The sequence below is a fragment of the Gymnogyps californianus genome, chromosome 1, assembly GCF_018139145.2.
Source record: "Gymnogyps californianus isolate 813 chromosome 1, ASM1813914v2, whole genome shotgun sequence".
Classification (NCBI taxonomy): domain Eukaryota; kingdom Metazoa; phylum Chordata; class Aves; order Accipitriformes; family Cathartidae; genus Gymnogyps; species Gymnogyps californianus.
Window position 1 is genome coordinate 178,859,544 of NC_059471.1, and position 25,237 is coordinate 178,884,780.

The window sequence follows — 25,237 nt, forward strand, 5'->3', positions numbered from 1 at the left end:
TACTGCAAATTAGTGGACCATAGTTGAAGTGAGGTTTATGTTTGGATTTTGGATAGCAGAGATCAGTCAAAAGCATCAAATAAGAGTAGAGGAACCGTGGAGGTTTCCTGCAAAGACAGCTACTCAGATTGCTGTGTGGTTCCTTGCTTCCCTTGATTCAATCACATCAGTTGCATTGCTTGATGGTGTTCAAAATAAGCAATTAGCTCCAAAATTTGTCAATTTATTTTTTTTTCTAAAGAATATATATAGGGTTTATTATGCCTGTCAACAACCCATCTTGTGCTGTCAATAATGTGGTGCATTTCAATGCAGAATGAGGGAGGATTATTCCTCTGTATGTTTCCACTAGGGGCAGCATTTTAAACCAGTTTTCTGGAAGCTCTTTTTCACCTGTTCCTTTGTAACTTGATGTCAGTAGTTTTGTTTTATGATCTACTGAGCCTGAATGTCCATAGGCATGTGTTCCTGGAGACTGTCCTGTGAATATGGAAGTATGAGCAATATTTTCAGCCATATTGTAAACAAAATTCCCACTGATTTGAATGGTAATGGAAATGAGCTATCATGGGCCGTCTAAAAATATGATGTCTGGCCTTGGTACTCAGTGAGGTTCCCTTCCTGAGCTCTTTGTCTAAGAAAGACATGCTAAACTGTCCTTTGGAAGTGCCCAGCTTTCTCCACTGACTATAAAAGGAGCCTAGGTTAAACCAGGCACCTGAAGTTTAGATGGTTGAAGTGGTGAGAGGAACCTCATCTGATGTGTTTACTTTTGCAAAATGAGGTTTTGAACATCTGCATCGTCAAATGTACACAGAGAAAGTTGCAGATGCGTTTATCTACCTAGTTCAGAAACTTTAACTTTTTGCTCATATTCAATCCTGTTAAAATTTTCGTGTGCTCGTTCCTGTTATGAGTTCAATTTTCATCATGTTTCTTATACAAAGTACTGGACTAGCTAAGCCCATAAAATCCAAAATATTTTGTTAAGTTTTGAGTGTGATCTGTTCTGACTAAGGACTTAAGGTGAAAGCGATGAATAATGCGTACCATAGTTGCAGTTGTAATGTGAAGGCTTGGAGAGGAACAAATCCCTAACTTAATTTGGCCTTTTGAGTATTTAATCTCACGTTAAAATCATAGTTATGACAATGAGTTAAGTCTATGTTGTTTGCAAGTTTAATATTCCAATAGGGTAAGTGCGCAGCTCACCAAGACTGCATAAACTCTCAAGTGACACCAGACCCTTTGTGAATCTTTTGAGTAGAGAAGCAGCTTCTGTTTCACTTGTGGATGCATAGATCTGAAATCTAATAATGTATGGAATACTGGTACAATAATCTGCACTAGTCCGCTAAGGTGGAGTCTCTTCACTCAAGAAATTTTGGTCTATGGGTTATCAATTTAAAATGGCAAGTATTTAATCCTCTAGAGCAGAACTAAAATAGGTCCTCCAAAACGATGGAAAATACAATCACATAGGTACTGTATAAGCCAGGTATACACAGGCATGCAAACTCACATACAATGTTGGCCGTTGTGCTATTTTGGTAGAATGGGAAATGAAGAAAAAGCTGATAACACCATTTATCAGCTCTGAGCTACAGATAAATTTTCCACTGCAAACCTGAGATTACAGATGTTAGTAGGCACAAGTCTGTATATTTATTTCACATTAATATTTACCATTTGTTATGTTATGTGAATATATATACATAAACCAGCACATAAACCCATACAATTAGTCAGCATGCTTGACATTGTAAAGTTGGGACAACACATGCACCTGTTGGTCCTTTCATGTTATGTTCTTTATTGTTCTCAGTAAACCTGTTTCTGTGATTGGGAGCTACTCTGTGACAACAGATGGTAGAGTTGTGTCTTTTCTTGATTTCAGATAAAATACTTTTTAAGTTCTCAGTTCTCCAAATGTCTGTGCACCAGCATAACTGTGTATTTCAGTAGTGTATTTTCAGTGAATGACTAGGTCTTTAGTTAAAATTCTAGTTAAAAACAATAGTATATGAACAGATCCTAAATTACAGTTAAATTTATGAATTTCAATTCTGAATTGAAATTCAGATTTGAAATACTGGTCTTGAGATCCATGAAAAACAACTTGGCAATTCCCCTGCTTTCAAATATATCTTCTAAAATAGGCTTATAAATGCCATTTTCAACATTGTTTTCTACAAAAATATTGCAGTGATATATTATGTTACTGCCTAATCCAAGCCACCTGTACTGAGAGAACTAACAGGTAAATAAATTTTTGTCAGAAAAATTGCTAAATATTTGAATGAAAAGAGGTTAAAAATTCTACCTTCTAAGACAGACTGGTAGAGTATTTTTCCATTGTAATATGTAACTCTGTAAATGCCAGAAGCACGGCTTGGCCATGTGTTCACTCCTGTAAATTTCAAATTATTTGGGACAAATCTGATTTATTAGCCATCTGTAGGAATAACTACTGTGACATGGCTCTGACTATAGGCTGTATAATCCTATCATCCATAATCATGTAATGGTCGTGATCTTCATCTCAAAAGGCAGAGTACAAGAAGAAAATAAATAACTGTGTTTTAAAGATTTTCTAGGTTGCATATCATGCCAAAGAAATGAATATTTTTACTTAATAAGGACAATGTAATCAACCCTCTTTCCTTAATCTTCAGAAAAGTCCTTGTGAAGTAGGTTACTGTTTTATGAATAGGGAAAACTAGGAAAAAACCAGATAATTTGGTAGGAAGATGGCTGAGACTGGCAGAAATTCCCCATTACTCAGTCCTGGGCTCAGATCTCTCAGGGTTTTTTTTTTTCGTCTGCTTAAGGCACGGGTGTTTCTGTGCCTACAGGCTGTATTTGGGAGTCATGTCATTGGGACTGGACATAACCATATCTATCATTTCTATAAAACGTATCTGTAGGAGCTGTGCACACAAAGCATATCCTCTTCCCAAAAAGTGAAAATGAAATAGTTCAAACAACATTAAGTCTTCTGGAAGATTCCTTTGTAGACCAGGAGACATTAATTCGTATAGTATCAAGTGGTGTAAAAATATCTTTGTGAAAATATTTTATTTCTGTGATATATCAGCGTTGTATCGTTGCCAGCAGAGACTTGTATAACAATGTAAATGGCTTTTTAAGTGTTTGTTTCCATCCAGGGCTCTTTCAGCCCAGGCACTTCCCAATCTCATTGTTCCTTTGTTCTAGCGGATGTACAAAGCACTGAGTGTTTTGTTTTCTGGACCAGATAGATTAGATAAAGCCTGAATTTCTGAACTTCACCTTCTAGACACGCAACTCTTTTCTTTGCTAATGCACCTTAGAAGACAGATTACCCAGGACAGTATAAGCATTTCTAAAAATGTAGATGTCTTCTTTTGTAGAATTTGGCAAATAATGCAGATTACAATTTTGATTACTTTTGCAGGACTAACAAGCAGTCAACCTTATCCTAACTTTGTCAGAGAGAGAGTTAAACTTCTTGACAGTTACCATGACTGTTCTCTTGATATCAGTCAAATTAAAACTTTTTCAGCTGGCTGTGCATCTGACCATATATAGTGCTGGAATTTATTTCTGACTCCCAAAGTTTGACCTTTCTGATTAGAACAATTGCCTTCAAGGAACAAGATTATACCCCCACTATTCACTTTTGCCAACATAATAGTCTTTAGTGGCTTAGTATATATTATAGGTGGAGCTGGTAGTCAAGCCTATTGTTAAGATTTCCTGACACTTTTCATTAAAACCTCCTGTTTCAATTGCTGTAACTGGATGAAGTTTTAACTATTTGGCCTGAAGTTTGATGTCTTTGGTCTTTGACTTGAGTTTTAATTTTTATTTTTTTTTCCCCCCAGATTTAAGCAGAGTTAGTTTGGCCTTTAAGAAAGAGGTCAAGAAAAGAAGATAGTTATTTTTATTTATTGATTTTGTTAATTTAATTTTCATCTCTTTTTCTGAAGAGCACTAGCATCCCTGTGGTCCAAAGCAAGAATCTGAATTTAAGCAGAGACCTGGGTTCAAAGGGACACAGTATTTTTCACAGAGTCACAGAATCACAGAATGGTTGAGGTTGGAAGGGACCTCTGGAGGTCATCTGGTCCAAGCCCCCTGCTCAAGCAGGGCCACCTAGAGCCGATTGCCCAGGACGATGTCCAGACAGCCTTTGAGTATCTCCAAGGAGGGAGATATTCCCTGGAAATTCCTAATGTACTTGATTAACAGAGCATACCACCAAAACCTGGCACCAGTATGTTCTCAGCAGAGCTTTGTAAGAAGTGATTAAACCCTCTGCACCATCTAGGCTTTGAAGAAAAAACAACTTAAAGACTACTAGCCCCATGATGCTCCTACCACTGTGTTCGTAGGGTGGGGGTAGGTTCGACTTTGTCCTTTCAGCCTTTACAGTGCAGTTTTTAATTATGTGATCTCACACTCTTTCATCTGCCTTGTTCAGGGAACCAGGCAGCAATGACTGCATTGGAAAAACAGTCTTATTCTTCTGTGTTTAAGGCACTGTTCATATGGAAACCTCGATTCTCAGCCTGGATACACCATACACTCCCTGTCTGATGCCAGGCAAGAGTAGCACAAAGTGTACGCATGTGGAAGCCAAATTTAGTTGTTAAATTGTTGGGAAACCTTTATTCTTTAACTCTCCAACTTGTGACTGCTTGATTTTGCTGCTTTGGGTTGTTTTACGATACCTTTTTAATATGCAATTGCTTAACCTTATTGGGAGACATAAATGTCAATACCTTAGTACATCAACATGTAATACATTTCTTTTGATTTGCATGAAGTCTTGTGAGTGATGAAATACACCTGGAGAATACAAGCAACCAGAGTCTTTTGTTTTGGTGAATGTTTGCCATCCCTTTAGAGTGTATCGTATTTTATAGGTGATTTTACTTGAGAGCTCCTTAATAAACAACGTAATGAATGCTGAGAGTTTCCCAGAGAAACAGTCCCAATTAAATATAGTTCCTAAAAGTTTATCCAATGTACTGTTTGGGGTTTTTTAAATGTATATGAACAATACTACAGCAGAGCAGAAGCGTATTCTATTGGAATCTGTTTGAAGTGGTTGAAGTTAATACTAAAAACAGAGGATTGTTGCCCTTAAAATTATATAAATGCTCATGCCCATTAGTGATAAAGTGTTTAGCGTGAGTGCTAGGAAATGAAAGCCACTGGTACCATTGTATCTATAAAGCTACATTATACTGAGGCATTGAGTGTAATTTGCTGGGGTTTCATGTTTGCTGTTTCTTATTAAAGTTGTTACAGTTTTACTATCAGCAGATTTCCAAGCTTGTTATATACATCCACAACTGGAAGTGTTTTTCTACATATGTGAGTATGTGTGAGTGAGTGTGTACACATATACACAAGTAACATTTCTGAATTCTGCAGGATGCTCTTGTAGACAGGTTTCAGTGATATGTTTATAAATGGAAAGAAAAAGACTTTTTGAAAAGCATTGGCAGCATGATGATGATAAAGGGTTTTGGAATGGTTTCTGTGCTGCTGTGTAAAACTTCAGACAATCCCAATGCAAGAAATACTAGTTTATGTTTTCTGTTTTTTTTTAACTACAGATCCCTTACCACCACCTCGTTTTGAAATTAATAAGGAGAAAACTACACTCACAAGCTTGCAGGTTCAGTGGGATCCTTCCTCAGGAAAGGTGGACTTGTATAACCTAGTATTATTTGATCATGATAATAAAAAGATACAAGAAGTCTCCATACCAGGAAGAATTTCAAAAACAGAAAATACTTTTTCCGGTCTCATCCCTGGGAATAAATACAACATTGTCCTCAGTGCAGTTGCTGGAAATAAGAGTACCCCAGAACTTCACATAAGTGCATCTACTGGTAGGACTTCTTTTATTGTAGTTCATCTAAATAAAACCACTTATGGTATTTTGCAGTCTGCATTTTGAAATTAAAAAATATATATAATTCTTCTACCTGGCAAGATATATATATATGTAAGTATCTATTGATTGTAAGTAGAAATAAACAAAACATGAATCTCTGACTAACATAAAGAGTTGTTTGCTAAGAACGGAGGCATGTTGTTATGGTGTATTTGGACTTAAATTTGGGGTTGGATTTTCACTAACCCTAAAGAAACTCAACATATTTCAAAAGTAAATCTGTTCAAAATTGCTGAAATTGTGGAGATAACCATTAGGCCTTAAGCATGTGTTTTTTATTCCAACAGTGCCATCCCCTGTGAAAAATATTCAAGTCAGTGTCAAGACAGACACTATCCATGCTTCATGGTCTCCTGGCTCTGGGCACGTGGATTGTTACAGGCTGGTGTTACTGGATAATCATGTCCCAGTTCATGAGATTCACCAGGAAGATCCTCTGACCTCCTACACTTTTTCAGGACTTACAGCAGGCCACCTGTATAACCTCTCTATCATAACCCAGGCTGCGGGATTGGAGAGCAGCAATTTTCAGACAGTCAGGACAGGTATGATTTCAGAATTCGTCACAACAGAACAAGAAGCTAAGGCCATAATCTAATAATATTACAGGACATATTTCAGAATAATAAATGAATCATGTTCCAAGTGTATATTCCCAGACTTCAGTGGCTGAATTACCCTTGGCAGGTGTTTCTCTCCAAAGGCTGTAGAGGGAGTTAGAGACACCATAACCTTATTTAGCTCCCTAAGTTAGCACTGCAGCAAAGTTAGTGGCTAAATTTAGCTTGTAGGGTGTCTGCAGCTAACTTAGCTGCACTGCTTAATGTGGGCAGCTCCATTAAACATGTAAAGTTAGGTGTTAACAATCTGAGCCCAAGTGCCCTAGTATCACCTCATACCTGTGAAAGAGGTTTATCTGACTCCTGTATGAACTTCTTCAGTGAACTGAGGCAGTGTGTAGTCTGGTTATTTCACAGTACTCAAGACAGTTTAACTCCATGATTCTTACTTAGCTGAATGGGAGATGTAGAGCTTGTGAGTTCTGCAAAAGAATATTTTCTGTGACTTAGTTCTCTGGATTGCAAAATAGCTGCAATTCTGAAAAGGAAGTGAAAAAAAAGAAGTAGAGGAGGTTAAGAACTTTAAAATTGAATGTTGGGGTTTTTTTTCACAGAGAAGTGTTGATTCACAGAACCAGAGTTTTAGAAATGAACTTTTTTTTCAGGAAGGTTTTTCAGGATACAGTTCTGTGGTCATAGAGAGAAGATAAGATGACATCCTACTAGAGTCCAATGGTTAAAACACTCATGTAAGCAAAAACAGGGTCATGCCTTTGCTTTCCTTAATTTCTGGGAAACATAAGGTGCAGTTTCTCCTACAGAAATCTCACCATGTAAACATAATTTAAGTGAACAATATTGTGATGTCTAGGGCACACAGATGAGTGCTGTTGTCACCTAGCACTGGCTGTTCTGGGGATTATACTCTTGTTTCATTTTATTTCTTCGGAATTTTTTATTTCTTCCTATTGTGGGGTGCAAAAATTTTAAATCTCACAGGTTTTCTCAGAACATAAAAGCACTCCATCTAGCTGCAGCATGGGCCTCCATTTGAGTACCTAGTGTGCCCCAAGCCTGAGAAATGAAGATATTGGAGGTGGCTATGCTTTTCTTTTGGTGGAGCATTTGAATAAAGGAGTTTGATTCCAATCCCTTCTGCACTGGTGTAAATCAGGCATAGCTCCAATGATGCTGTAGTGTTTACTCTACCAAAATGTACGCAGGCATCTCTGTACTTAGGAGCATGTGCCTGGTCTGTTTTATAGTCAAAATGACTAGTGTGAGTGCAGACATGGCTAACAGATTTTCTATTCTGTGAAACAAGAGTGGGCATCGTAAGAGGTGTCACTCTCAGCAGCAGAATATCTTAAACAGGGCTGGGTTCAGTTTCACTGTGACCAGACTTTGCCCTTTCACTGTTCAGGCACAATCGTTCATACTCCATCTCATATAACTATTCAAAAGCAAAACTTAAGTATTGCAGTTTGGAGGCAGCAGGTCTTACGTGTTCTGTGGTGGAAGTAATTTATTCTCTTTCTTATTTTCTTTTTTTAGCCCCAGCTGAAGTCTTAGATTTGACAGTAACTAATGATGACAGCTTAGATGCTTTAAAAGTTAAGTGGAGAAGACCTTCAGGAAACCTCAATTTCTATAATATCACTCTGTCTCATCTTGGATCAGTTAAAGAAGTCAAAACTCTGCGACCGCCGGTCACAGAGACTCACTTTGACAAGCTAACTCCAGGACGTCTTTATCAGGTTACTGCCCGCACAATCAGTGGTGAACTGTTTACTGATCGGATGGCAACTGGCAGAACATGTAAGTCTTCTGCTTCAGTACGGACATTGTAACCAATGCTATTTTTGCCTACATTGGCCTTGTAGAAAATCATAGTAGGAGACAAAATGATTTGGATTCCAGGCAAAATAAGATAAAGAGCACAGTATTGTTCTGGGAGTACCCCTTCCTGACTCTCTGGCAACAGTTAATCTGGCAGCCAAAAACAGCTCCAGCATAGTTTGGGAGCAGGAAACAATAATGCATTTTGGACCTTATAGTTGGGTGAGTCTGTTACAAAACTGTTCCACACTACTGCACTTCTGACCAACTTTGTTATCTTGAATTCAACTCATCATAGTATATAAAATGAGTTACGTTATGGGGAAGTCTGCAAGTAGTCAAATTGTTAACGGATTTTTAAGTAATTTTGCAAGGTCTAATATCCCTTGCTCCAGACACAAATCTACAAATAGGAAAAGACTAGATCTCAGCTTTCTTTACTACCAACAGCATGGACTAAGGAAGGCATGTGGCAGCCTGGGTAGAGCTGGGTTCTGTTTTGTTTATCTTCTTTCAGAAGTATAATTTTCTTTCAGGTATCTCTTGTATGAGTTCTGAACCTGAAAAATCCTGCCATAACTCTCCCACAGCATTACTGGCCACAAAGGCATGTCATCTTCTCCACACCACCCTAGCCCAGGAAGAATTTAGATGGTAAAAAATATGTAAGTGGGTGAAGAATACATACCCAAACTCTTAGTAGACTCAGAGCCAAAAAATATAAAATGTGTGTGTGAGAGAGAGAGAGCAGAGTATTTATTTTAAAGAATATATATCATCTACAACTAAACATCTCATGTGAAAGGCACATCCTTGACATACCTAGCTGCTACCCCATTCTCAGTGCAGGCTGGAAGAGACCTGAAAAGCCTTTCATGTCCAGTAAGTACAAAGCTGGACTGGTTACATGCATGTCTTTTTTGTTTGTCTAGCCTGCCATTAAAGACCTTTAAGATTACCATTTCCATCTGAAGGGAGAGCTTCAGGCCCTCACTTAAACCACTGGTCCCCAAATTTGGGACCTAGACCCAGTACTTTCAAAGTTGGGGATCTAGAAGTCCCATTTCCAAGGATGCTGATCATGTGCAATTCCTTCCCTTGACTTTTCTGTAGATACCAGGAGCTTTGAAAACAGAGTCACTTCAGCAGAAGCTTTGTGGCCTAAAGATAAATTTGTAAATCCAGGCTGTCAGGTCTACAGATACTGAAGGGGTTAGACTCCTGGGATCCCTCTGTAACTCACAGAGAGAGCCGGGTGCCCAAGAACATAATCTACATCGCTCTGTATTGAGAGGGTGCCTACAGGACCAGAACCTGCTGAGGAGTGTTGTGGCAAGGAATATGGACATCTCAGGGACTGAAACTTTGTACCGTAAGGGTGTAATGATGTCCAGCCAGTCTGACAAGGCTGAACTTTATCTGTTATGTTGTAAGTACATCTGTGCTTCCTAACAAAACACTGGGTGCTTTTATCCACTCACTCATCAATTGAAACACATCTCCCATATTCACTGGCATGTGGGAGATCTAGGTTTGATACCCAGCTGTGCCTGTGGGAAGCGAAACTGGTAAGTATTCTGTGGTGCTGGTAAAAGTTTCTCAATCCTTTGCTAGGTACTGAGCCATTAAACATTAACTAAGCCAGAGAAAACATGAGAGCATGATTCTAGCCTTGTAGTTTACAGTTAATACTTGCTGATGGTCTCAGGGCTCCAATGCTGATCTCTGAGTATCTTAACACTAAGCTATAGGTATCCTAACCTAAGGGTCTGCACCTGTCTTCCAATCTCTGCTTGGTGTGGTTAATATTTAATTATTCCATGAAAATCAGAAAAGCTTCAGTGATCCAGTGTGACCTGCAGCAGTAGGGCAGGAAGGTTGAGCATGTAAATTCAGGACCCTTGAAGTGGAGGACAGGACGGAGTGGATGCTTTAATGGACTTCAGTTTGAATCTCGGTGCCTTACAGCTGGGAGGGACTGGGACATACAAAGCCTTTGTGGAAGAAGCCGTCAGACTTTGCATTTCTGCTGCTGAGACCAGAATTTGGCCCATAGCAATTGAAGTTTTGGCCTTAGCTTTGAAAAAATGGTTGACAGTTTCTAAGTGAACTTAAGTCCAGGAAACAACTGGGAAGCTAACTGAAAACTGCAAGATGCATCCGAGAAGTACATGGGGGAGATTTTGCCTAAGAAGGGCTCCCCATTTCTGATGTCAGACACCAACAGCGAAAAAGTGAGTGGTTTGTGTGGGGAAGAGTAAAAATTATCTTTAAAATGAATGCCAACCTTTGTAACAAGATACCTCACGCTGCTCTAACTGATCCAAGTACTTCTACAATAGCTGTGCTGCGAGACAGGTTTTGCCAGTCTGCCGTTACGGCTTACCAGAAATGCCCCGCTTCAGAATTACTCTCTCGATCTCTGTGTTTCAGTTCCCCAGAAAGTTTCTGAGCTGCAAGCCGGTGGTGGTGGCTGGCAGAGGTCCCTGCGAGTGCACTGGCTGCCCCCTGCGGGAGACTGGGAGAGGTACCGCCTGCTCCTGTGGAACCGCTCGGCCCTGGTGCTCAACACCACCCTCGAGAAGGGCACCACGGAGTACCTCGTCCACGACGTGGGCCTCATCCCGGGGAGGCAGTACAGCGTGGACGTCGTTGTGGAGAGTGGCGATTTGCAGAGCAAGGCTAGCTGCATGGGGAGAACAGGTCAGCGTGCTCGTCCGGGAAGTGTGAAAGTGCAAAATGTTCAGCTGGGCTCTGTGGACAATGAGAAAGAAAAAGTACTTGGGAATCCACAGATGAATTCCACTATTAATACAGTTAAAAGGAGCTCCCTTGTAAACAACAGAAATAATTATTTTTAGCAGTTCTGTGAAAACTTTCAGGGTTATTTTTGTGGTAAATGTTTTGTTAGTGAAAGTTTTGGGAATTATGTCACCTTTCTGTCATGACTGAGGCATTACACTACATGTACAACATTTCACTGTTTTATTTTATAGCTGATTGTAGGCACCGTTCTTAATATAGTTCTTAAAGAGAGCAATATAGATCTTCCTGTATTGTTCATCACTATTTTCAGTGGCAAACTGGTTTCCTTGCCAGCCTGTATAAAGAATATCAACGGTGTTAACCAAAGCTGGCTGAGGTGTGTGTTAGTGTGGCTGTTCCATAACATCCCAGTTCTTGTTCCCGTGCTCCAGAAAGAAAATGGAGTTAGTTTGTTCAAGTCAGCCTTTCCAAAGGAAGTCCATATACACTGCAGCGACATGAGTGGAATTCTTTTGCAGCACGTTAGTCAAAGCCACATCTGATTGCTTCAAGCTTAAAAAATAATTGCAATATAATTGTTAATGTTTCTACTCTATGAATGCAAAATAAGTGCAATTCAGACGAAAAGACGACTTGGAGGAGGAGTATCAGGCAAGGCTCAAGCCTGAGCCTTATATCACTGGAGAATGTGAGATAAGATAGGGCCACCCTACTTCATCCTCACCCTTCCTTGTGCCCGTCTTTCCTACTACACCCTTACCTGTCATTCCTTGAGGGCTTCATTTTGTTAATTTTGCACAATGGCAAGACCAGTGGAAGCTACAGAACTGAAGCTTTCTCTAACTTCTAGCCAACTTGATCAGAGCAAGGCACATTCTCATCTTGCTTACTTTGTTATACATTACAAATAACTTAAGTTTGTGGTGTTACTTTTAATTGACGCAGCTAAGCGATGAGAACATGGTCCAATAAATAATATCCAGCAGTGGTTATATCACAACTGTGTTTGACCCACAGTCAGGTACATAATGTACCTGTTATGAAGCATAGGTGTTACGCCCTATTCTGACTTAATTTTCTCTTACATAAAGCCACAGTCTTGGCAAGTGAGTTGTATTTCAACGTAACAGGGACAAAATCAGAGCAGGGGACTACGTTAGGTAGCAGATGCCTTCTGTGTGCATGCATGCACACACACATGAACACACACAGAAATTCACTGATCAAATTCTTTTTTTATACCACTGTAAGTTTGGAGTGTCTCCCAACTTGACTGAGATATGAACCAGTGCAAAATCAATGTCACTCTGACCCTATAATTTGCATCCTTGTTTGTTACAGCTAAATTGGTATAGATCTGTTTTATGGTACAAATGTTTTATATCCCTGTCTAGCACCCACAGTTCAAGAGGAAGCTCGCTGACTTCACTGCACTTCCATTCATACTAAAATATATATCCTGACATAAGTTTAAACCTAAGCATTACAGCCATAATGCATTGCTGAAGTCTGCTGCTACAGCCATTTACTGGAAGAGTAGCACAAATACTAGATTTGTAAGACTGGCTTCCTAGAGAATGGTAGAGAGTCTCCTCTTGGTTACAAATACTCTGTTGCTGTCACATTTCTGTCTTACAGACCATATTCCTTACAGCAGCTTGAGATATGGCATGTGTGTTCACTACAAAGTCCTGTTCTCGTCGTAATGTTTGTATACTTTTACAGCTCCAGAGCCTGTTCTCCAGCTCCGTGTGAAGCACGCTAATGAATCTTCACTTAGTGTCATGTGGATGACCCCTGTTGCGGAATGGGACAGCTATGTGGTTTCACTGGGAGACAGAGATCTTACTGTCATAAAAAAAGGGCTTGCAAAAGAAGCTAAGGAATTCACTTTCACTGACTTGGTACCTGGAAGAAAATATACAGCTACCATCACTACCATTAGTGGGATTTTAAGCAACTGGACTTCAGTGGAAGGAAGAACAGGTATCGTCCTGTCAAACTATTTTAATCTTTACTTCTGTTAACCATTAACAACTTTCTTTGCTTTGTAGTGAACTGAATGAACTCAGTGTCTAAATCTCAAAAGTCTTGAATTTACGTTTGTTTCCTCAATAGAAAAGTTATGTTTCTGAGTCTCTCATTTCTGACTGTCAGTTGTCTTGCAGTATTTATTTAAGGTTTTGAGGAAATGGATATGTAATTCCTGGCAAAACAGTTTTCTGAAATACTATGTCACGTCTGATCAATCTACATTAGCACAAGATTCCATATAAGAACAATTTTCACTGGGTATCTTCAGGAAGGTCACTTCCTTGATTCAAAGCATTCATCATCTGGGAAAAAAAGAAAACACCACCACACAGGAAAATGTTGCTTTAGGGGGAACATTCCAAGGCTGACAGACACAAAACATATGTGACCTTGAAAATGTATTTTGAATCTCTCTGCTCTTGTGATTCCAGAATCTATTCTGTTAGTTAGGATGATGACTGTGACACAAGGAAGGTCCCATTCCCACCCCCTGCAGGGTGCTAATTTTGTGCACGTGTGCAAGTTTTAAGCCATATGTGTTGCTTTACTCTGCTTGACTTATGCATTCTCCAGTGCAAGCAGTCTTAAAACGTAGCTCTGGTCTGGCACAGCACAGGGAAAAACAAGCTGCTAGTGTATGAATCTAATCATGCCTATGGCTTGATAGTGGTCCTTATTTAAATGTTGTAACTCCTTCCAAGGCCTGAAAAGTTTGACTTACACTTTCATTTCTCTGCTATGTGATTAGATAGCTGGGATTTCACTTCCTTCTGCCTTATGCCCCTTTAGGAGGCCTATTCAGGCATAAAGGTTACAGTGTCCCACTTCACTGGTATGAATCAATGCTTGAAAACACATCAAGCAGGGATAGTGTGTCAGCATTACATTCAAAGTGATAAAGAACGAACATCAATGAATTTGAACATAGGTCTTAATAAGCATTCCAAACCTCTGAATCTTCTTTGCAGTAGGACAGCTAACTAGGCTTGCAAAATACTGCTGTAAATATGACAGAAATAGGTCTTACAGGCTTCACAGATTGGTCAGCTTCTAGTGAAGCCTGAAGCATCACTAAAAGTGCCCTTAGCACAGGAATGTGGCACTTCAGTGTCTTGTTGGAGCTTACTATGTTATGACAGCCTTATGAAACAGGTGGGATTTTTGCTTCAGTTTTTATCATTACATTTTTTTCAGCTCTCTGCCTAATTTTCTAGCTTTTGTTAATGATTGCTAATCCAGTGCTATGTGTGCAAAAAGGTTGATATAAAACAAGAGATGAAGCATGCAATCACATTTTGTAAAGTTAGAGTGTTCTTTAATTTCAGTTGTTCTTGATCATGTAAGCAGAAATACTTAGAAAGAAGTAACTGTATTTCCTTGCTTTGACCAAATATTGTCTAATTAAAAAAAAAAAAGGATTTTGGGTAAAATTTGTGCTAGATATTCCATTCCTTTTGTTCTTTCTTTTTCATTTTTGGTCTGGCTAAATTCACTAGCTTATACTTAGATAAATGTTATGTTTGTTTAACAATTAATTCATCTTTTGATGCTGGAAAAGTTAGTATCCTGCAGATCTTCTGACGTAAAAAGTAAAACCAAAACCATCCATCTCAGTTACCCCCAGAATTAAAGGGTCTGACACTTCTCTGAGGTGTAGATGACTGTGCCTGAGGTATTCATCAAACTGGTTTGCCATTTAATAGGAATGAGAGACAGGGAATAGGAGAGGAAAGAGAGACTGAAGGACACAGACTGTATTTGAAGTAGTCATCAAAAACTCAAGTGGTTTCCTAAATTGATGGCTTTTGTTTAATGGTATTTATAAAATGTCATCTCTTCCAGTTCCCTGATCTTGAATCATTTTGGTCTGACTGAGAAAAGCTGTGCTAAAGCCTGAAAGACCTTTCTGTGCCTTAGATAGTTTCCCATAGACCACATCCCATCAGACAGGAAGCAGTCCACAGTTAGATTATTTTTAGTCCTGTTGAGTCTGGCTGCAAATTGGAATGTTCTTTTGATGCACTTCCTCAGTGTGACTAAACTTGGGTTATTTGGGGGATTTTGTTTTGTTTTATTTTGTTTCTCCTCAGTAACATTAAGACAATTTTCTTTGCAGTGCCAGCCCAAGTGACTGGTCTGACCGTGGCAAGTCAGGGATCAACAAACAGCTTATTCACCAACTGGACAAGAGCGCTGGGAGATGTAGACTCATACCAAGTGCTACTGATTCATGAGAATGTTGTTATTAAAAATGAGACTGTTCCCAGTGAAACCAACAGATACCACTTCTATCCGCTGAAACCTGGAGGACTCTATTCAGTTGTTGTCACCACTGTCAGCGGCGGGATATCTTCAAGGCAAACAATCGCAGAGGGGAGGACAGGTAAAAAGGAAAATACTCCAGCATGTCTTTTGTCGGTTCCTAAAAGCTGAATTTATTAAAGAGAATGCTCTTGTGATTAAGCCACTGCACTGAGAATTCAGAAATACAGGAGTTTCAGCCATATAATTCCTGTATGTGGCCTCAGGCACACTGTGGGTCCCAATTCATGTTAATGTAGCTTTAGGGAGCTAACTGCTCTGCCTACAACAGGAACTCTGTACAACAGGATCACTCTGTAGTGAAGACAAAAATATGCCCTGAATGATGTACAGCTGTGGTAGGTGAATCACTCCTTGGAAGGCACTTTCTTGTTCCATTGACTAAATGGCAGCATAGGGTGATTGCTCCTTACTTAGGTGTGCAAATTAGCTGCCTAAAGGTGGTGGGATGAATTTGTGTCTCATGACCCATTCTTTCTCTCCAATCCAACATTAAAGAATGTCCACCAGGGTTAATTACACATTATAAGGCCCTTCTATACTGCATAGGACAGGATTTACTATTGCATCAAATTCTGTAATTTTAATGACTCATGAAATGTAATACCAGTCCTTTGGATATTTAGATAGAGGGAAAAATTGACAACATAGTGCAATTTCACCCTTTATGTGAATATCGCAAAGGCCAGGCATTCTGCAGTTTGCTCCAATGTTCTCCTTGCAAACACAACTATTTTCAGGTTTAAAAAAAAAAGAAAAAGAAAAACAATTGGAGAAGAATAACACTAAAAGGCTTAAAGTACATAAACATATTTTGTAAAATCTTCTAATTTTTTTGACTCTGACAGCTGATGGCCAGCGCCTCTACTGAGGTAAGTCAGTTCAGTACATCAGAAAATGTGGCAGTTCATTATGATTAAGGTCTGCCCCTGTAATAACTCTGATATAGTTTTGTACCTGAGTGATGGTAGTTCTGGCTACGTGGAGCCTTTGAGCTCATCTTGCTGGCTTGAAAAACAAATTGCATTCATGTTTCGGCCACTAGGCGTCAGAGAACTCATTGTAAATGAAACACATTCTGCTATGGGCCTCAACTTCATACAAGCCTCAGTAGTTATTGCTGTTACTGATGAATGGCAATTTGAGAGGATAACTCATCTTCTGGGATTTTAGAAGTGCTGGGATCGTGCCACCAAAGACAATTTCCTTCACTGTATTCAAAAAAGCAGATGAATGCTGCTAAGTGGGAGTCAGTGCAGAGCTTCTCAGGAGTCCCAGACTGCTTATTTTGCAGGCTGACATTCCAGACATTCTCTCAACAATAGGAATTGGCTAGTTAAAGCTCTTCTGGTTTTTCCTCTTTGTTGCACAGTTCCTTCCAGCGTGACTGGAGTAACAGTAAATAACTCAGGTCGCAGTGACTACCTCAGTGTTTCTTGGCTGCCAGCTTCTGGAGATGTAGACAGTTATTTGGTAACACTCTCTCACGATGACCAGATTGTTCAGACTCTCACCATTTCCAAATCCTTCAGTGAATGCTCCTTCAGCAGCCTTACCCCTGGGACACTTTACAATGTGATGATAACCACGAAGAGTGGGAAGTATGAAAATTATTCCTTCAGCCAGGAACGAACAGGTAAAGAGAACCTCTGAGCAAATCCAGTCACCATAACCACTTTGTATAGCCATTATCAATGATCTGTCAATGTCTGACCAAACTGGGATGGGTGAGTAGGGGTTGGAGGGTCAAACCATAAAATTACAGCTTTCCAGACTTAGTTTTATTCTTATGCCCCTACTGCTGCTTTATGTCATACAAAATTACTTTAGCATGAATAAAAGTCATGTGTCAGTTCTTGTGAATGAGCAGAAATCATGTATCAGTTTTGGCTCAAATGCATTTTCCTGCCCTTAACCCCTCTACTTGGCTCTTCAGGTGTATCCTGCAGAGCATTGCCGCAAAAAGTTACTCAAACACTGAAAGAACAGGATAGGATAGACTAACGACTAAAATATTAGTAAGGTGTCACATAAATGAGTAACACCCACGTCTGTTGTTTTTGGTCATGTAACGCCCATGTCTATGGTTTTGGTCATGCAGTGTTCAAGGAGTTTATAACAGGAATAGAGAAATTTAGAGAAGAGTGGCAATAATGATGGAAAACTTTTTAAAACTTCCTCAAAGATTGAAAAGACTGAGACTTTACACTTGGTAAACCAGTAGAATAAAAGATGGTAAGGGGTGTTAAAACGACAAAGAGCATCAAGTTAGTGCAATTTTAGTCTTCTCATGATGTAAGTGAAAATTCAAGGGACAGCCATTTAAATGAGGAGGAGCAAATTCAGGATTAGTGTGAACCTGTGGAACTCACTGCTATAAGCAAAACTGACCAAGTTGCAAAAGACCAAAAATTGGAAAGTCAAACCATTGTCATATGACGTAAAGCAGCCTGGAAACTGCAGTTACTATTTTAGAGGGTAGGGTATTGCTTAAATCCACATTGTGGTCTTTTTGCAACTTCCTCAGAAAAGTCTGGTAATTACCACAAATATAGTACCACTACAGCAACTCCTGTTACTTTAGGAAGTTACTGCTTTCTGAATCTTTAATTGTGTTTTTTTCTTTCAGTCCCTTCAAGTGTTCAGGGACTTACTGTCAGCAATTCAGCCAGAAGTGACTACTTGAAGGTGTCGTGGTTACATGCCTCTGGATATTTTGATAATTACGAAGTGATCATCAAGAACAACAATGATTTCATCCAAACAAAAAGTGTCCCAAAGGATGAAAATGAATGTGTGTTCACTAATCTGGTCCCAGGGAGGCAGTACAGTGTCACGGTCAGCACAAGGAGTGGGAAATACGAAACTAGTGAAAGGGTCTATGGCAGGACAAGTAAGTAAACACCCTGGAAACATCCCGAGACACTCCAGGATTTTTTTCTATTTACCATAACTGGGCTTAAAAATCTCATATGTTTTTAACATAGAATGTTGAATGTGACTCTTTGAATGTGTGTCTTTCCAAATATGGAAAGCAGTATTTAGTTTATGACCAATGTTTAAGTTACAGACATATAGAAAGTGAAAGAAAAGAGACCTGTGCAGTGAATTTGCAAAGCAAATCTTGAAACATGGAAAACTGAAAAACAGTTGTACAGATTTCCACATAAGCTTAGTATTTATGCTTAAACTATGCCAGAATGTACAAGACAGTTTTTTCTGGTCATGGAAATGTATAAGGAAGAAGATAGGCTAGACCTCACTTTACTCAAATTATCCCAAGAACTGGAGCTGGAGAGCATGGTGGTAAGAGCAAGAGTGGTAAGGTGGCTAGTTGTGAGCAAGCAGGGATCTGGATGCAATCTGCCTGTCTTCACCTAGCGCTACATGTAAGCTAATGAGCCATGCTAAGAAACTGAGTTTTATTAACACAGATGTAGCACTGGGCTAAAATAACTGACCTGCGTCTGGCAGGAGTTGGGAACTGCGTGGTGTGGTGCTGCATCACGTAGATGGATTGCCTCGGGTCTCCACTAGCTGAGGCCTCTTTGCACCACGTTTGTTGTACATGCAGATCCTACTCAATTTTTGTTGGCAATGCAAATTCCCTGCAGGCTCCGTTATTATTTGTTTATTATTTTTATGCTGATAGACTGTGGACTCCCTGTTCTGAAATGCAACCTTCTAGTGTTAGATATGGTGCAAACCACAAACAGCAACCCTTGCAAATAAGTGCAATCTACTGCTTTTCCTAGGGAACTGAATGAAAAGTTTTAGCTCAGGAGCATGGCTTCAGAGTTGTTATCTTTTTGCTGTGATCTGGTAATAAGTACTGAGAAGTTTCCTATCTTTCTTCTCACCTCTTCAGTGCCAGAGTCAGTGAAGGAACTGACTCTTAGTAACAGGAGCACAGAAGATCTGCAGGTAACTTGGTCAAAGGCCGAGGGGGATGTTGATAAATATGAGATTCAGCTCCTCTTCAATGATATGAAGATCTTCCCACCCATTTTCCTTGGGAACACCATTGAGGAGTATTGGTTCACAGCTTTGACTCCAGGACGTCTATACAAAATTCTTGTCTTGACCATCAGTGGAGATGCACAACGTGCTACTTTCATAGAAGGCCTGACAAGTAAGAAATAATGCGGTATTTAAAATGTGTTGAGGCTTCTCTAGAGGAAAGAATGAGGCACAGAAAATCAAGGGTGAACCATGATCTTATTTGAGCTCCTGTAACGCTGGCACAAAGATAGCAGATCTCATTGAAAATCACACTAGTACTTCAGCCAGCTTGATCTATGCTTAATAAACAAATGTCATAGTTACCAATATATAACTGTTGGCAGATAATCTGATTTGTTGCATAGGAATGGTATTGAGATGTCACTGTTTGGGTTTCTGTTATTCCCATGCATGCCAGTTGTTTGCTTAGTATCTCTAGCTAAATCACTTAAGCTATTCTACACCTCTGTTTACCCACCTGAAATGAATGGGTGAGATTATAACTGCTAAACAGCCAACTAACTAAGTGTATATAAAGAGCTTTGATTTTCTGAGATCTTTCTAAAGCATCGTTTGGAGAAGAGGGAGGTTATCCAGATAGAAACTTTTTTCTGTTTAACTTAAGTTTTCTTTACTTTTATTCCTGCAAACACATAGAATTGCTTTTCTAAAATGGCACAATCGTACACAAATGTCTTCAGCTTTACTTGTATTCACCCATGAGTGAAATTACTTGTACCTGTAAATGTTCTTTGTCCTTTGAATCATTTGCTGTGGCCATAAAAAAGTAGGAATTAAAAAGTCTGAATCAAACAGGAAATTTGTGAGCAGGTGCCTTTGTGTTGCCTTTTTTTTTTCCAGTTCCAAGTGTGGTCAGAAACATTCATGTGTCACCTAACGGCATGACAAACAGCCTGAAAGTCAGCTGGACTCCTGGAGGTGGAGATGTTGATTCCTACACAGTGACTATATTTCAGCAAAACCATCAGCTTGATTCCCAGAGTGTCTCCAAACACGTCTCTGAGCACATGTTTCACAAGTTGGAAGCTGGGGAGCAGTACCGGGTGGTGGTGCAATCTAACAGTGGCACCTTGCACAACAGCTTAGCAGCTTTTGGGAGAACAAGTACGTTTCTTTTGAGACAAGGAGCAAGTTGCATTATGTCTTCCCAGAAGCTGACCCTTATTTAGTAATGTTTATGAACGTACCATTGGGTGTGAGGACACCCAGACTTGTGAGAAGTTTTTATCTCGAAGAGCGTGAGTCCTCACTCTTGCAAACACTTAGGCGTGGGTCTGTTAATACAAGTGAGATCTGTCACGTGAGTAGCTTTACCTGGGTGAATGTGTGTGGAATTCAAGTCCCCAGCCCAAAGCGTGCCTTCATAGGATGAATGCAGTTCCATCCCTCCCCAGTCCTGCGCTGGTACCCATCTGACACATACATCTGCTGGGCTCCATGTAGTCAAATACTGTGTTCTAGCAGAGCCCATTGCATAGTCAAGGCTTACTAGACAATGTATTGCCTCAATATACTGCGTGTTGGAAACACAAAACAGTGGAACACCTTGTTTTTAATCCATCCTCTCTCTTTAGCACCTGTGTGTGTTTGCTGTGGCCTTGACTTTTGTGCAACAGCTGCTGGCTAACATTTTCTATTCGGTGCCACTATTTTGCACCAATTTACCACTTCTTTACTTTTTCAGTTCTTTTTCACATGCCTTTCTTAACTGTTTCGGTCAGTTCATCTGACTCTCCTCCCTCTTTTCATGATAATTTATATATATCTATTGCGTCTCCATGCCCAGTTCAAATTTCCATGGTGCTCTGTAACTTCATCTGATTGTATTTATGTCTGGGAATTATTTGCTTGGGTAAACATGTGCACAGACATTCCTTTCCCTGCAAGTGAACATGCAAATGTATAAAGATATTTTCTATTAATTACTCTGTTCACAGTTGTGTATTGAATGGTCCGTATTTCACCTGGTAATGTCCTGCCTTTAATTGTTGCTTCCAGTTCCAGCCTCTGTCCAGGAATTATTAGCCCATCATGCTTACAGCAGTCATTCCTTGTTAGTAACCTGGCAGAAAGCTCCTGGTGTAGCTGAAAGGTATGACATTCTGCTCTTGAACGAGCAAGGAATCGTCCTGAGCAACAAATCAGAGCCAGCTACTGCCAAACAGCACAAATTTGAAGATTTATTACCCGGCAAGAAGTACAAAATACAAGTTTTGACAGTCAGTGGCGGGCTCTTCAGTAAACGAGCAGAAACTGTTGGCCGAACAGGTAATTAGAACATCTTGCTTTATTTATAGTTCCCTCAGTCAGATATCAGTAAATACGTCAATCATCTGTATATCTTGGTTCTGAAAAGATTCTAGTAGGAACAGACTCCAGATATGCATCATTTTTCCTGATATGTGCTTAGTATGTGAATCTGAAATTTGTTAGCATAATAATATGGCCATGGTTCATCATAAGGATATTAAACCAAAGTGCTGAATGCTTCCCTCAGTCTTATCTGTTACGGAACTACCTGAATGCTTTATTGTCATCAAGTTTTTAATTCACAATCTCAAGGCTCTTAGCGCAGGATTTGATGTGAATATACACTTCTAAACTTAGAGCCAAGTCTTGCAGTCCTGACTTAATTAAAGCTTCTTCTAGAAACTAATGGACAGTTCTCTGTGAGCACAGGCTGGGGAACCAGGCCTGCTGGGAAATACAAACATTGTATTGGAGAGACTCAGTGGCACCTCATAAATGCTTTCCCCTTGCTTCTGAAAGTTGCTGTTGACATTACTTAGCTACTTGTGGCTTAATTGAAATGTATTCCAGTCATGAGTTGTTACTTTATTAAAGGTTCAGCTTAGTGGCTAGGCACTTTGATATTTACTCTTGCATTTATCCTTCTTTTCAGTTCCAGCAGCTGTCACAAATCTGAAGGTCACAGAGAACACCACTGACCGACTGTCCTTCAGCTGGACCACCTCGCAAGGGGAGCTTGATTCATATGACATCTTCCTATACAACCCAGACAAGTCCCTTCATGACAGGATTTCAGGAGGGCAGCACCTCCAGCAGTGTTCGTTCCAGAATCTGCGGCAAGGCAGGATGTATCGAATGGTGATTGTTACCCACAGCGGAGACCTCACTAACGAGTCGTCTGTCTTCGGAAGAACAGGCAAGAACATCTAAGAAAACCATCTGTGGTGCTCATGGAGGACACCAGTGAGCTGGTCTGAGTCTGATGCTCATGCTAGATTAGAGCAACTATTAGAAATATCAGAATTGGCTCTTATACATGAAAAGCATTAGATAAATAAGAAGGTATATTCTGAATGATGTGGTTACAAGAGGAAAAATGAAGCAAAGGCCTTTACAATAGTTCCCAGGTACTCAGGTCAGGAGAAGGACATCCCAATGTATGCTGCTTCAGCCTTAAAGGAAAACAGCTGTCTCCCATCCTAAAAGCAATATTGGTCTAGGAGTGGAAAAGACAAAAAGGCAAAGCAAGTAGGGTTAATGGGGTAGACAATCTACCGGTGAAATAAAACTTGTTTCCCGTGGGGAGCTCTGGCTGCAGCTCTATGTTTGTTCAGCCACACGTGGAAAGCAGAGTTTCCTAAGCAGCTCTAGCAGCCCTGACACTCTGTGAAACCTTTCTTTATCCTCTGAGGCACCATATAGTAACCCCTCTGAAAAGACTGCCTCTGGACAGTGGTGCACTTTCTTCAGCTACCTCAGAATTGGATGTTTCCAGACACTGACTGGGAAAAAGCTGCTTAACATTTGCAAAACTATCTATTATAAACATTTCAGCCTCTTTTGAGGACAGTGGCAGTTCAAAATAAGAAAGGAAGCTATTGAGATAGATGTACTTCCTGATGCTTCCTGGCTTTTTGGCCAGCTGTGGTGGCTGTCTAGTTTATTACATGGCTGTCATTACAGGGTAAGTGTAAGGTCTGCTTGACCTTGCTGCTTCTCCTCACCCTAAGGATGTTGTACATAAAGTAACATTCATCCCATTTTTTTCAGTACCAGCCCCAGTTGTTGGTCTCAAGGCATCCAACCGAAACATGACAGACAGTCTGTGGTTCACCTGGGGTCCAGCAGCAGGAGATGTTGACTTCTATGAGCTGAATCTTTACAACCCAAATGGGACACAGAAAGAAACATGGCACAGGAAAGACCTGAAAGAGTGGCATTTCCAGGGGCTCGTTCCTGGCAGAAAATACACTCTGGTTGTGGTGACTCACAGTGGTGACCTGACCAATGCGGCAAACACTGAAGGAAGAACAGGTAAAAGACATAAAAGCTTTGGGGTTTTTGTTTAGTCCCATCTGTCAGAATTCATATTAGTTCACAATTATGCAACAGACTTATTCTGAGGGAGGATTTGTTATAAGAGTCACTGAAGGTGTAAAGATAAAGGATATCCTTAAGGGTATTAAACGAATAGAGTGTGATTTTGTTTAGCACTGTTTTTCTTTCAAAGGCTCGGGAATATGTAATGTCTGTGAAAGTCACCAGCATCAGCACAGATGCAGTAACTGGCTGTGTACACAGGATAATATAAACCACTTCGTGATGCATGAAGAAAATAATGCATGTTTCATGTTATTTGTCTTGTGTAAAAATTTGTTAATAATCTCTTTTGTTTTCCTTTCCCCCCCTTTCTGTGTAGCACCCAGCCCTCCAAACACTGTGTCATTTACTGATGTTGCAAACACTTCTTTATCAATCACTTGGCTGGGTCCTCCAGACTGGACAGACTATGACGATTTTGAGTTGCAGTGGCTTCCAAAGGATCCCCTCACAGTATTAAATCCCTACAGCAGCAGCAAATCTAAAGTGCGCATCATCTATGGCCTGCGACCAGGAAGACTCTATGAGTTCAGTGTCAGAACTGTCAGTGGCAACAGCTGGAAGACATACAGTCAGTCACAGTCTGCAAGTGTGAGAACAAGTAAGTAACAATTTCCGTTGCACCCTAACACTCAGCTGGAGAAGATGCAAAACTGTTAAATCTTGCCATTCCTTTTGCAGTCAGTAATTTCCATTAATAAATTCATGAATGATGGCAATGAATTCAGCTAGATTCTAAGCCCTTGCAGTGTGCAAGATCAACTGTTTAAAGATTGAAAATGGACGTACATTTACAATCTTCACATCCAGAGTCGGGCTGTTTGGTTGCAGAGCCTGAATCAATCATCAGTTTCAGGGGTAAAATAACGCTGAATATCCAAAATTCTCTGACAGTAGGATATTGAAATAATCAAAATGTTTCTGAACGATCAGACAGGAAGGATGAATGAAACCCTGCTGTATTAGATTTGAAACTGGAATCAGAGTGTTTCACTGCTCTGCGTTTCTGTCTGTGTCTGTGGATCCACATCATCTCTAGCTGTCTCTAGCAACCTCAGTAGCAGGCTGATTTGAAAAAGTGACCTGGAATTGTAAAAATAACTAAGCCTTGGCAAACCCTTATGTCACTTGGGCTGGGATTCAGTTCTGAATTGACATCTATGTTTAGTAAGCTGAGTAGCTCTTTAGACTTCATTCAGCATATTAATTAAAATGAGAGCATAGCTACCTCTTTCCCCTGTATTCAGTCACTTAAATGTACATGTCTGCCATCTGAAAATGAAGTCCCATCTTTGTTACATGTTGCATGTTATAAACGGTGCTCCAATATTACATGGATAAAGAATACTTCTGTGGTATGTTTTAGTAATATGAACACTCCACATGCTAC

General features: G+C 39.9%; 1 protein-coding gene across 1 annotated transcript in view; it reads left to right on the top strand.

Annotated features, from left to right (window-relative positions):
- PTPRB (protein tyrosine phosphatase receptor type B) overlaps nt 1-25,237 on the top strand; it is a 61,800-nt gene that overhangs the window by 17,983 nt on the left and 18,580 nt on the right. The window contains exons 5-18 of the mRNA XM_050895244.1: nt 5,610-5,888; nt 6,241-6,498; nt 8,068-8,331; nt 10,786-11,055; nt 12,844-13,104; nt 15,269-15,535; nt 16,847-17,110; nt 18,104-18,367; nt 19,343-19,606; nt 20,338-20,601; nt 21,496-21,765; nt 22,400-22,663; nt 23,518-23,781; nt 24,167-24,448. Of these exons, the coding sequence (XP_050751201.1) occupies nt 5,610-5,888; nt 6,241-6,498; nt 8,068-8,331; nt 10,786-11,055; nt 12,844-13,104; nt 15,269-15,535; nt 16,847-17,110; nt 18,104-18,367; nt 19,343-19,606; nt 20,338-20,601; nt 21,496-21,765; nt 22,400-22,663; nt 23,518-23,781; nt 24,167-24,448 (3,735 nt within the window). The remainder of the gene's footprint in view (nt 1-5,609; nt 5,889-6,240; nt 6,499-8,067; nt 8,332-10,785; nt 11,056-12,843; nt 13,105-15,268; nt 15,536-16,846; nt 17,111-18,103; nt 18,368-19,342; nt 19,607-20,337; nt 20,602-21,495; nt 21,766-22,399; nt 22,664-23,517; nt 23,782-24,166; nt 24,449-25,237) is intronic.